The sequence below is a fragment of the Gregarina niphandrodes genome (genome assembly GCF_000223845.1).
Source record: "Gregarina niphandrodes unplaced genomic scaffold scaffold00048, whole genome shotgun sequence".
NCBI classification, from domain to species: Eukaryota; Apicomplexa; class Conoidasida; order Eugregarinorida; family Gregarinidae; genus Gregarina; species Gregarina niphandrodes.
In genome coordinates, this window is record NW_011646047.1 from 78,905 (window position 1) to 91,704 (window position 12,800).

The 12,800-nt window shown below is 54.4% G+C and overlaps 5 protein-coding genes across 5 annotated transcripts; 2 read left to right on the forward strand and 3 right to left on the reverse strand.

Moving 5' to 3' along the window:
* Positions 1-61: 61 nt before the first annotated feature.
* Positions 62-2,158, forward strand: GNI_160381 (hypothetical protein; the record flags this gene model as incomplete). Its single annotated transcript, XM_011136333.1, has 1 exon — positions 62-2,158. One exon carries the CDS (start codon positions 62-64, stop codon positions 2,156-2,158), a length of 2,097 nt encoding a protein of 698 aa, XP_011134635.1.
* A 52-nt stretch (positions 2,159-2,210) lies between these two features.
* On the forward strand, positions 2,211-3,983 carry GNI_160380 (dihydrofolate reductase-thymidylate synthase; the record flags this gene model as incomplete). Its single annotated transcript, XM_011136334.1, has 1 exon — positions 2,211-3,983. One exon carries the CDS (start codon positions 2,211-2,213, stop codon positions 3,981-3,983), a length of 1,773 nt encoding a protein of 590 aa, XP_011134636.1.
* A 790-nt stretch (positions 3,984-4,773) lies between these two features.
* GNI_160390 (putative glycogen debranching enzyme) lies at positions 4,774-10,216 on the reverse strand (the record flags this gene model as incomplete). Its single annotated transcript, XM_011136335.1, has 2 exons — positions 4,774-10,168; positions 10,209-10,216. 2 exons carry the CDS (start codon positions 10,214-10,216, stop codon positions 4,774-4,776), a joined length of 5,403 nt encoding a protein of 1,800 aa, XP_011134637.1.
* A 419-nt stretch (positions 10,217-10,635) lies between these two features.
* Positions 10,636-11,726, reverse strand: GNI_160400 (hypothetical protein; the record flags this gene model as incomplete). The annotated part of the gene is made up of 2 exons (XM_011136336.1): positions 10,636-11,309; positions 11,423-11,726. The coding sequence occupies 2 exons, from the start codon at positions 11,724-11,726 to the stop codon at positions 10,636-10,638; spliced, it is 978 nt and encodes a 325-aa protein (XP_011134638.1).
* A 96-nt stretch (positions 11,727-11,822) lies between these two features.
* GNI_160410 (phosphoadenosine phosphosulfate reductase family protein) lies at positions 11,823-12,557 on the reverse strand (the record flags this gene model as incomplete). The annotated part of the gene is made up of 1 exon (XM_011136337.1): positions 11,823-12,557. One exon carries the CDS (start codon positions 12,555-12,557, stop codon positions 11,823-11,825), a length of 735 nt encoding a protein of 244 aa, XP_011134639.1.
* Positions 12,558-12,800: the final 243 nt, after the last annotated feature.

Sequence of the window (12,800 nt, forward strand, 5' to 3'; positions counted from 1 at the left end):
TATAGGTCCGTGGTTGTAGCCGGTTCCGCCATTGGGCTTTTGGGTGTGTCGGAAGGTGACTATGGTACGGCGTTCGAAGCACGTGGCACCTCTGGCGACGGGTCGGGAGGAACGTCCGTTGTTGCATCCTCGAAGTGCGGCGCCAGTGTTGATTGCGGAGCGGGGTAGTTCGGAAGCAGTGGTGCGTGGAGTGGAGGCGCGTTGTGTGGTGACAGTGAAGCCGTTTCGGATCGAGGTGTGTGATTTGTACGGTCGGCCGGTGCAGGAGCAGGTGTGTGAGGCGAAGCATTTGTTGAGCGCAGTCTTCGCTGGTGTTGCGGGTATTGGGGAGACGTTGGTATGTGCGACAGCGGCCTTTACCGTGTGTGTGTATCACCTGGTGGGTGTGTGTGCACCGCCACGTCTGGTGTGCGAATTACCGTTGCACTTACCTGAAAACGTGTGGCTGCGTTACTATCGAGCACACACTCGTCGTCCTGCGTTCCTAAACGACTTGCGGCTCAGTGCGCTTGCCTGTCCCTCCGAATTCGCCCGACGCCACGGACTCGTTGCCGTTGGCTCCAGTGGCGGTCTCACACAACTGTGGAAATTACCTGACCGCAAACTCGTCGCCCTCCTTCCACCACCTCTCGCCGAAAAAACTGGCGTCGCTGCACTTGCTTTCTCCGCACTAGACCAGGCCGAGTTCTGCACCGACCTCGCCTCCCCCTTCACTAAGCCTGAACTCTCATTCGCACGACGTAACTACCTCTGGCTCTTCTACTCAGACGGGCAAACCGCGCTCTGGCGACTCAGCTTCAGCGGAGATTCCTGGGGACCCCAAGCCACGACCAATCGCGAACTCCTCCGGACGGCACACCTCTCTGCACAAATATCAGCACAACTCTCCGCTCGAGCCGCCAGAACCCGAGCCCGAGAGGGAGATAGCGCTGACCGAGACGGAGACGGCACTGACCGAAAGGGGGGACGTGACCGAACCGCGGCCGTCGGGGAGGGGGACGTCAATAAACTCGCCGAAGCACTCGCGGACGACGAAGAACAAACCCTCTACGTCGGCGCCATCCCACCGCACCTGCATTATTACTTCCCCACCATCGAGCATCCTCTCCGGACCGTCGAAGACATCGTGCTCCAGCAACTCGTCTCGTGGAAGGACGTCGTTCGCGAACCCGAACCCGGCCTCGTAACGCTCCACCATGCCCAGAGCTATCAGGCCCAGAGCTATCATACCCAGAGCTGCAACGCCACCGCTCACGTGTGCGCCTCCGCACACGTGAGTGCCAGCGAACATGTGCGCGAACAGGACTCAGAGTCAGCGTCGGAGCGCGTGTCTGACGGGAGCGCGCTGCTGACCGACGGCGTTCTCTACAGCCACGGCGGCATAGCGGGCGGCGGGGGTGGTATGAGTCGCGTAAGAAGTTGCACGATGGCGGCGGTACAAGCGATGGGCAATCCGTCAAAGTCGGGAAGTCGATCGATCGAGGAATTGGTTGACGAGGAACCGCGAGGAATTCGGGGACGGGGAATGGCATTGCGCGAATCAGTGGTGATTGAGAACACTTTGGAATGTGGTGAGTGGGTAGCCTTGTTTGTTCGACAACAGGCGGAGTTCGGGTTTATTCTATTGCATCCACGAGCATTGGGATCGCCTATACGACCCGTCATCACCTTCCGAAATCTCAGTATTCCCGTCAACATGGACTCTCCTGTCGCGACTTGTTATGCTCAAATACGCGACCGCAGATGCTTCGTCGTTGCCACTGCTGGAGTCATCCGCCTCCTGGAACTACGCATAGAAGACAAAGGACTCGTCCTGGAACCCACTGGCACCGACGACCAGGTAGAAGTCTTCTATGACATAGACGTAGACCTCAGTCTCCTCCGCACGCATACGCTACGGAGACGGGCAGACTTCTCCAAAGCCTATTACGACCAAGACTTCGACGAACTACTACTCGGACTCACCACGTACGTCTTACACTCTCGCTTCCGTCGCCTCAGTCGGCTGCCTGCGTCGGTTCACTCCCCCCCGTCGGTTCACTCCCCGGTTTATTCCCTTCTCCTTCCCTTTCTCCTTCTCCTCTCCCTTGCCCTTCCCCTTGCCCTTCCCCTTCTCCTCCTTCTTCTCCAGCTTCTTTACCAGCTCCTGTGTTTTTAGAGGCGAAGTCGTAAGGATAGACTCATTCAGCGAGATAGTTTTGTAGTTTTTTATGGGGCCGTCAAGTACTGAGTTGCTCAGAGCTGGGGCTCCGATTCGTGCTGCGCCGGTTGCGTCAATCTTCGCCTCCACTTTGACAGGCGGGATTGGCAACAAGGGACGGCTACCATGGCGGCTGAAGGAAGACCTGGAGAGCTTTGAGCGCATAACCAAGACCGTAGGTAAAGATCCCAATGGGATGCCGAACGGGGTCATCATGGGGCGCAAAACATGGGACTCCATTCCCACGAGTCCTCTCAAGGATCGTATAAACTGCGTTGTAACCAGCCATCCAGATGATCTACTCGGAAAAAACCAGTTTGCCAAGACCTCCCAAAACACCAAACTGGATCCCAGTAATACTCCATCGGCAAGATCGACAGGCCCCAAGACAGGGCCGACAACTTCGACCTACGGTGCAGACCTAAGAGGTAGTTTATTATTGCGCTTGCCGTTCGTAAATCGCCTTACTGGGATGGGGCGTGTCACTATAGACCATTCAGCGTTTCCCTTGGCCGTGAAAAGTTTACAAGAGGGGCTGAACAGACTACGGAACTGCAGCACCATCTACATAACGGGTGGCGCGGGACTGTATAATATGTCTCATGAAGCGCAGATTGCAGATTATATTATTTGGACACGCGTGTGCGGCGAAAAGATCGCGACAGATGTTCACGTTGATTTGGCGCTGTTGGAGAAGAATTATGAGTGTTTAGGCGTTTCCAAGACGAAGGGAAGTGGTCGATACACGTTTGATGTGGCGGTGCTGAGAAAAAAGGGTCAGGACAATATAAACAAAGAATATGAAGCGCAATTGAGCAACTTTATTCGAGGGATATCGGTTCCTGTTGGGCGCGATACGTCCTTCCAAACGGGCCTGATTGGGCTACAGAGCGCGAAGGAAGCGACATTTCGTTTCCATGATGAGTATCAGTACTTAGATATTATGAAGGATATCGTACAGAGTGGGGTGGAGATGGAGGACCGAACGGGTGTTGGTACCTTGAGTAAATTTGGTGCCTTGATGCGCTATGATTTATCTGAGAGTTTCCCGTTGTTGACGACTAAAAAAGTTTACTGGAAGGGCGTGGTTGAGGAACTGTTATGGTTCCTAAAGGGCTGTACGGACGGCAAGAAATTGGCCGCGAAGAACGTGCACATTTGGGATGGCAACGGGACGAAGGAATTCCTGACTAAGCGGGGTCTTGGTCATCGACGCGAAGGTGATTTGGGTCCGGTTTATGGATTCCAATGGCGACATTTTGGGGCTGATTATGTGGATTGTGACTGCGACTATAAAGGTGCAGGGGTGGACCAGGTCCAAACTTTGCTTAAGGACATAAAGCAAGATCCCGTGAGTCGGCGACACATCATTTCGGCTTGGAATCCGGCCGCTCTCAAGGACATGGCCCTACCTCCCTGCCACGTCTTGAGCCAGTTTGTCGTGGATCCGATGAGAAAAGAGATTTCATGCGCTCTTTATCAACGTTCAGGCGACTGGGGACTCGGAATTCCGTTCAACATCGCCAGCTACTCACTACTGTGCTATATTATAGGGCACCTTACTGGCTACAAGCCGAAGGAATTTGTCCACTTCGTGGCAAACGCTCATGTCTACAAGAACCACTTACAACCTCTCAAGGAACAGTTTACCAGAGCGCCAAGACCGTTTCCCAAAGTGGTGATTAATCCCGATATTACAGACATCGACCAACTAGAATTTAAGGACGTAAAACTGATCGGATATGATCCCTACCCCGCAATTAAAATGGAGATGGCAGTGTAAGTCGGGTGTGGCGGCCAGATAAGGAAGTCTGATAACAGCCGGATCGGCATGCTGGCTCAGTCATCACACCGACTACCAGTCAGTCAGATTGGACAACAGGTAGATGGGGCAACAGGTAGGTGGGCAGACATGGTAAATAGTGCTGTGATGAAGCGCACCACTAACAATACACCAACACAGAACGAAAAATCGCGTCAAGGTTCGCGTTCGCGATCGCTGTCCACAGTCAGACCATCGATTAAACCACCTTGCATGAAGTTGCACCATGGACACGGAGGAAGAAAGACTAACCTTCGAAATACAGCACCAAGCACTTCATGGCACCGCTCCTCACCAGTGCGGCTATGCGCCCACGGGCCACAACTGCGGATCACGACAACCCGTATATAGCAGCAATGGCTACACCTATCACACCATGGACCCCGATCCCGGATGCATACTGAGTAAGCAACAAAATGCAGCGCCCGAGCAACCCTCACCAATGAAGCAGCCTTTGTTCGCCCAGCAGCCTCCGCTAAATGAACGACCTCTGCTAACTGAACGATCCATTGTGCTGCCACTGAAAGAAATCAATTACAAGCCAAGCCCTGGCTTGAAATCAGCGTTACAGGGTCTCGGGGTTGGTTGCTCCACCATCCCCATGCTTTGCTTCTTAGTGAATCCGTTGTGCTGGCTAATATCTATTGCAATTTTTGTTTTCATACTAACAAAATGCGCATAAAACGCGGTTTCTCCTCTTAGCGGACGTGTGCACACACGTGTGCTGATCACATATTTCTTCCCCTATTCTCTAACAAGCCGAGAACGGAGCCGTGTCCACGTTCTGCAGATCCGTGGACTTGTTTCCTTCCATTGATGAGTTCTCCGCGTCCTCAAAAATGTCGTCCTCGTCTAGATCCTGATAAGATTCACCTGCAGTTCTGGCAGAAATTGTTTTGTCATCATTGTTCTGGCTCACTTGTGAGATGTCAACTGGATTGACTTGCGAATTAGGCCCGTCAATTGGCACCTCTTCAACTTGCGCGTAGTTACCGGATGATTCCGAGTCCTTTCTCGAAGAGCTGTCGCTGATGAAATCCGCAGCATTGATCACTGGTGAGCTTGCTTCGGAGGTTTGCTTCTTGAGAGGCATATCACCGCCCACCGGCTCTCCGGGGACGGCAAGACCAGCGGCTCCTGACGTACAGGGAATAGCCCCATCTTGCTCAGGTTGCACATTCTCGGTATCGACCTTTTCATGATTCACCACCGTGTCCTGCGACTTATCCACAGCACCTGCTGGCACTCCATTCGTTGTCACCGTCGGCACTCCCTCAGCTCCTTCAGCAACCATCACTCTCTTAGCAACTAATACTTCTTGCTTGGTCGAGTCTTTGGCCGCAGATACATTATCAGCAACTGGCACATTTGCGGCGGCAGCTGCAGCTTGCGCGGCAGCTTGTTCTTCCTGATACAGAACGCGGTTGAAGAAGCTGAGGAAGGTGGCAATGCTCCAGGCCTGGGCTTGGCAGCCGAATTGGCAGACTCCGCCATTTCGGTCTGTGACTTCCGGCAGACTGTACCAAGGTCCGGACCGGACTTTTCTGGCGACGGGCGTGAGCCGTCTGATGGCCGCTCCCTTCTCTTGGCTACTGAGTCCGTCGGCGTGTGTCCAGTAGGCTTCGAACCAGCAACCGTAGGGCCAGACCCACTCGGGTCCCTGATGGTAGTTCCAGCCGTGTGCAACGTTCTTATCATCAGTGTCATTGGCGTTGTCATAGTTCGCGCGGAACCGGTAGTTGTCTTTGTTGAGAGTTTTCATGCCAACCTGATCGGGTTCGTCGACCAGACGCTCCAGGGCGACTTCTAGCGCTTTCTTGGCTACCCCGGGTGGCAGTATTTCGGTCCTGGGACATAGAGCGAGTCCGACGCTGTAGTTGCACCTTAGGAAGAAGTCTTCGTCCGCTTGTTCACCGCCGTAGACGTCTTTCAAGGCACCTTCGACAGCGATACCGGGGAATCGTACTGCGTCCTCTGTGGTCACAACATAGCACTTGGCGAAGTTATTCCGGATCTGGTCCTTCCACTCATTGTACTGGCGCTGTTCTTCCTCACTAAGACCGAGCTGGGTGGCTATGTCGGACACCCAACAGAGCGTGTGGTACAGAGCCAAGGTAAGCTCCACAGGAGCGCCATCCCGGGGGCTGGACGGGTGACCTTTGTTTCCGGCCTTGGCTGAGGACCCCATCTTATCCATCCATGTGCCGCAGTTCCAGCGATTTCCGCCGAGGCAGAAGCCTGTCTCTGGATCTCTGTATACTTTGACATCAAAGCCAGAGTCGGTCATCTGCGAGTCAATACGTTCACCGGCATTCCACTCACGGAAGGCAATGCCGTGGTAGTGGGCATAGAGCACGTATCGCACGCAGTCCTTGACCGTTCGCGTGGCAAATGGCAGCTCGTATGTTAGTGAATGGTGGTATTTGAGCGCAACCGGCTCGTCGAGGATACGCGAGCCCTCGGGCGCTGCGTAGAAGAACCGCTGTAACGCGCAAAGCCAGAAGTGCACGGCGTCGCGCGCGTTGTATCGCGGATTCGTGCTCGAATCGAGCAGGTTCGGGATCATACCATGACGTAGCACCCGCGCATAAGCCAGCAACGTCGTACGGTAGACGTCCCAGCGCTGCAACGCCTCGCTCAGACCAGCTACACTAAGTAGTGTGTCGCGACCCCATTCCCGCATATACTCGGTTGTGAAGAAGGGCAGCCCGGCCGAAGTGCTATAGGGTACGACGTGCCGGTTTGTTGCGTCGAGACAAGCGCTCGGGACCTCGCCCACGACCTGCGTGGCGGCCACCGCAAGGGCGGCACCCAGCGGCGCACGACGTAACTTTCCTGCACGCAACGCGTTCAACACGCGCCGCACGCAGCGCCTGTGCACTTCGCCGAAGAGAACTTCGACCGCGTGCGTCTTCGTCGCCGGCTGCCGGGTGTGCTTCACCGCCGCCGTCACCCGTGCCCACCAGCGGCCCAGCGGCTGCTCCCCGAATCGACGACACACGCGTGAGGCGTGGTAGTCTAACAGCCAGTCGCCTTCACGCACATTCCGATAAATCCCGCAACTGCCGCACTCGCTCGCCCGCGCGCGCCGCGCCTCCGCCAGTGCGTCCACTGCGCCCATGACGCCGGCATAGACACACGCGCGAGTGTCCGGGAACATGTAAACACCCGCTGCGCCGGCAGATCGGTCGCGTTCCTCGGGGTCACAAGACCACATCAGGTAGTTCACGTCCGACAGACTTAGACTTTCCATCACGCCATCCAGCTCCTCCATAGCCGCCACGACTTCCGAATCTGCCCGAGCCAACTTCGCATACAAAACGCACACGCTGCCTGGGGGGTAGAAACTGAAGTTCACGTGCGTCACGTCCCGCGTTGCGTCGTACGACCGACGCGGCGGGTGCACCTCGCGCAACGTCCCACATCTACTGCCTAAACCCGTTACCACACCTGCGCCAGCGCCGTCTTGCAACTTGCTTGCGTCCATTGCCGCACACAGCAGTGGCTCGCCCACCACTTTTCCCTTGACCGCGCAGTAGTCGCTGTCCGGCTGATCGCGACCCATCCACCAGGCCGAGCGCACGAAGAAGTGGTAAGCCTCGCCGGACGCTGGGTTGTAACGCGAAATGCACGCCATGTCCTCGCCCATGTGCTGAATCTCGATCTCCGTGAAACTGCTCAGTTTCGAGTGCAACTTGTTCAACACTCGCCGACCCTCAATGACGCCGCACGACCTCGCCAACCAGTTCGAGTCTCTCGGACTCGAACCGTCGACCTCCAGACCACCAGGCAAACCAGCACCCCCCTGCGCCAACTTTCCGGCCGAAAATAACTTCCGATCGTCGCAAATGTTGTTGTTCTCGTTGCCATGGTTGTCGTACACCTTCGGATAACCCTCCGAACACCTCCACGCACCGTCCACGACGAACTTGGCCGTTCCGTCGGCCGGCCGCGGCAACTCAACAGTCCATATAACCGTGCCGCACGCCGCAGAGACCTTCGCCATCGGCAGACCTTCCGACCAAGAATTAAACGCACCCATCAACACGACACTCCTGTTGGCAAAGCCGTCGTAGCAAACGACCAGGTTGCCCTCAGCAGACGGTCGTAACAGCTGCTGGATCGAGCGCCTGCTTTCCTCGTCCGTTTTGGGTTTCTGCGGCGCGCTCTCGTGGTATACGGGGTAGTCGGTGCCGTAGAGCACGCCGTCTGCGATCACGGAGGGGTTAGTCTTGACGTTCATTTCGTAGCCGAAGGTGGAGCCCACGGAGCAGCCGGAAGCGCATACGATTGCTGCACACGCGAGCGTGTCCAGGGGTCGGTTCTTTTGCGTGCACGTTTCGTTATCGTGCGTGCAGTCATAGAACATGTTGGCAGCGCGGTAACTCTGGGGGGTCGGGGCGGCGTCGTAGTTCTTAGCGAGTGTGGTGGCGTCTCCGAGTCTGCCGGACGCGCCCAGCTTGACCAAGTGGTTGTCTAGCGAGCCGAATGGTTGGCACCGCGCGTACTTAACGGCATGCCAGGCCTGGTCGCCGGGAGACGTGGTTTGTATCGCTTCTCTAACAAGACAGTCGATGCCCAGCTCTTGTTCGAACCTAATATCCGCCTTCTCGCTGCCCGTGAAGAGCTCGGCAAAGACGAACAACTCCGGTCGCACTCTGCGCGCCGCTTGCAACACGTATTTGGCCACCGCCAGAGGCGTCGTGTGGCAGTTGTCAAGCCGGAATCCATGGAAGTGGGTAGCACTGAGCTCCGCATATTGGCGCATCAACTCCCACAGGGCGGGTGAGTGTTCGGGCTCTTCCTGTTCCGGCGTACCATAGTTAAGCTTCACACAGTCGCTCCATGCAATCAACGACCGACGCAAATAAACTGTACTGCCGCGCTCAATGAAACCCTTGGGCCCACCCCAGCCCATGACCCAGCCGTTATGCGCCAGATAATACGTCTGCCCATCCTCCGCTTCTACCGGCGTAAAGTACCAAGGCACCACCGAATTCCACGGCGTATACTCTATGGGCCCCTTCCGCAACTGCAAACGCTCGTAACGCAGGGTACCCCGCATTGAGTCCATGATGCTGTTCTTTATCACCACGCCTTCGCTCCACAAAGCCTGTTGAACATACGCTATTTGCTCTCGCGCTTCACGCTCACTCTTAGCGTATCTACGAGTCACCGAACTCGGAATCACGAAATTACGGGACTCTCCGACCGACTCATAAACGGCCTCCTTCAAGCTACGGGTCCCGGGGGTGCCCGCAGCCGCATCGTGACCAGAGTCTCTGAAGCAGGAGATCGTCTGCTCGACATCGATCGTAAGCCACTCCCTCAGGTTGAATTGACGATTAAAATACCGATCTTCGAAACACTGACAAATCTTGTCGATGTCGCTTTCGTTGTTAACGTACCGCGAAATGCCGATGCGGTCGTCGACAATATCCTTAGTAAACTGTCTCAATAAAATGTCCAATTCAATTGCTGCTTTGAGCCATGGTGCATTCACTTGATTGTAGCCAGCTTCCGGGTGCGCTCTCAGGAAGGGCGCGTTGTTGGCCATGTGATTCAAGACAATGTCAGTGAGGGAGTAGATCCCGTAATCGTTTTTCAGCCATTGTATCCTACCATCCAGTTCGGCCCAGTTACACGCGATTTGGTCGGAGACGGTCAAGTGGTCAGCAATACTATAACTAGACTTTGACTCCCCTACGACTTGAACAGGTGTAAAATGGATACCGTTAAATCCCTGACGACTCACGACTCTCAGGACATCCTCCCACCGGTCCACGGTGCCCAGTCTTTGAGAAATGACACTGCACACACTCGTGTCCTCAACGACCAAACACCCTCCCAGCTTGGCCTCGACAATCAACGACACGGATCGTAACTCAGTTCCATCCCCTCGGGTCTCCACCACCCGTGTCGGTCCCGTTCTGTTCAACACAACCTTGCAACACCGGTCGAATAGGAAAGACTCTTCAACGCCAACCTTCAAAACGGATCCGTCGCCACCGGTTACCTCCACTCCGCTGCCGTCACCACTCAGTCGTACACGCAACTCACAGCCGTACTGTACTCGATACACAGACTGCCCGGAGGGTAACTCCGAGAAATCAAACTCAACCAAGGACGAAGCGGAAGCACGATTCCTAACAAGAAACACGATTCCTCAGCCTTATCCCCACGGACCAATCCATCCTTTCCCAACCCCTACACACATGCTTACATGTCCTACAATAAAGGTAGTTGAAAAACTTGGTCGCTAAAAAAAAGGTTTGCATCCGTGACCTGATCACTCTGTCGTCCGTCTTCATTGTGGTCAATTGTCCTGGCGTTCGAGATTTGTTAGGTTTCAAAATGAGATTGGCTTTGAAACGTTCGGTTTGAAAGATTTCCTTTGAGGGGTTTGGACTGGAGCGAAAGGTTTGGACTGGAGCGAAAGGTTTGGACCGGGAAAGGTCTGGACCGGAGCGAAAGGTCCGGACCGGAGCGAAAGGTTTGGACCGGGGCGAAAGGTTTGGACCGGAGCGAAAGGTCTGGACCGGAGCGAAAGGTCTGGACCGGAGCGAAAGGTCCGGACCGGAGCGAAAGGTCTGGACCGGAGCGAAAGGTTTGGTTAATTATTCTTATTTTCGTTTTTGCCGTTGAGGAAGGAGGTAAATTTATTGAACACGTCCTCTGGTGGCAGGATACCGACCATGGCCTCAGTCACATTCTTCAAATCGCTTTTAATGCTCTCCCACCGTTCCGCTTCAGCAGGGTCTCTGGTGGGTTTCGGTTCGACATCATAGAACACCTGATCGAAGTCTTCAGTACCAAACGCAAACCATTTAGTAATAATCGGATTCACTTTCCCGACATACCCGAGATTAGACCCAAACACAGACCGCAATGTCTTCCATACGCGCGCCGTGTTGCGCTCTTCAATCCCCGCCCTGATGCTCTCAATGGTATCCAAGTCGTCGAACCGGACAGCCAACAACAACGGACCTTGTAGCACGTCATCGCGGATGAGGTCCGTCTCCAATTCTGAAACTGAGAATCCACATGCCCGACCACAGTAGCTCAATTCATAACACATAATGCGTGCGTAAAATATCCTCTCAATCGCTTCCGTTATGGACTCCCATTCTTCTGCTTCCCAGTCCTCTAAGCCCTCGCCACCAGCAACCTCCCACAAAGACTGAAACAGCGTCAATACCGCCCCATCCCAACCCATCAGTGCCTGGCGAGTATGGTAATGGTAAGAGCCGATATTCATTGAAGATTGGTCTAAATTCATCGAGTCATCTACAAAGGAACGTCAAATGGAGCACGGCTCTGCCCAATTGTGGAAATACGGGCAACCTCTGAACAAATTTGTGCGCACACACGCGTGTGCGGCTGTAAAATGTTGGCCTTACATAGCGAGTTTTCATTGGATTGCCCAGCCGCCAGCAAACAAATGAGGTAGCTGAGGTGTATGGCATAAGTAGTGATACAAGGTGGTACCTCAATTGGGTCTGAAGCGACCAACAGATCCGCTACAACTTCTATCGCCGTCTCGAGTTTCGCTCGACTCTCTATTCCCAGCAACGTGCCGGCAGCTGACAGAGCTGGTGATATAAAGGGCCATCTATATAACCAATTCAGGTACGGGGTTATCTTAGCGATGTTGTCACCGCATTCTCGGACTGTTTCTGCGGGGTCCTTCAAGCGGAGTCTCATTCAAGGAAATTATTTCGCCCATGGCAAGTCGTTGCCGAGGAAAAATAATCCATCCCTCCCGCAGCCTTCCCCATAGTCACCTGCCCTTCTCCCCAGTCAAGTTGCTGGGTCATCTTTACTGGAGCGGGACGCGCGTTCCGTGGACCAGTCGTTGAGTTCTCGAGCGTGCTTGTTGCGCAACAGCGGGTTTTTCTCAGTATGCTGGACGTCGCCGAGGCTAGAGTAGCCGCTGGTATATAGTGGGCACACCGGAATCAGATTTGCATCTATAAACTCCCAGATGTCGCCGTAGCTCCATTTCAGTAAAGGATGGCATCGCATAAAGGGGATCTCGGTTAGGAAACTGCTGCCTGGCATGAAGGGATAGTGCTGTCCAGACAGGGACTCCGCCCCTGCTGGGGACTCCGCCCCTGCAGGGGACTCCGCCCCTGCTGCACGGGATCGAAGAGGACTTCTGGGGTCATCATCATTTCTATAGCCTATCAAGACCAACACCGTGTCAGACTGAGTCGATTCGACCTCCGACAAAAAATCAGACAACCTCTCTTTATAAGACCCATGCATGACCATCAAATTGGTCCTCAGTCTCTTGCAGGTCCTCTCCACAAACGACTCAACCTCTCCAAACTCTTCCTCGCTCTTAAACCAAACACAATTCGCAGCTACAGCTCGCTCTTCACGACTCCAATAATACTTCTCCAACGCCCGGCAATATAATTCCAACACCACCGTGGCATCCTTACCGCCGTTAAAGCACACCCAAATCCTCTCCGGACGCCACAACCTTAGTGCGTCATTCAATATATCTCCTGCTTCCTTCACGAACCGCATCAAAATAAATTCGCCCCCCGATGAGTATATTTCTCCAAACACATAAACACTCTTTCCATAACCATTTTCCTGCTGCTCGCTGTCCAGACCCCACCCAACCAAACCTCCAACGTTGTCGCCGTTTTGTCCCAAGCCCCAAAAATTTTTTTTTTTTTTTTAACATAGTGCAACTGTGCTCGATGGATCTATTTCTATAGTTTCTCTCTTGCTTCAGTTCCAATGCATTAAACATTAACCACGGCG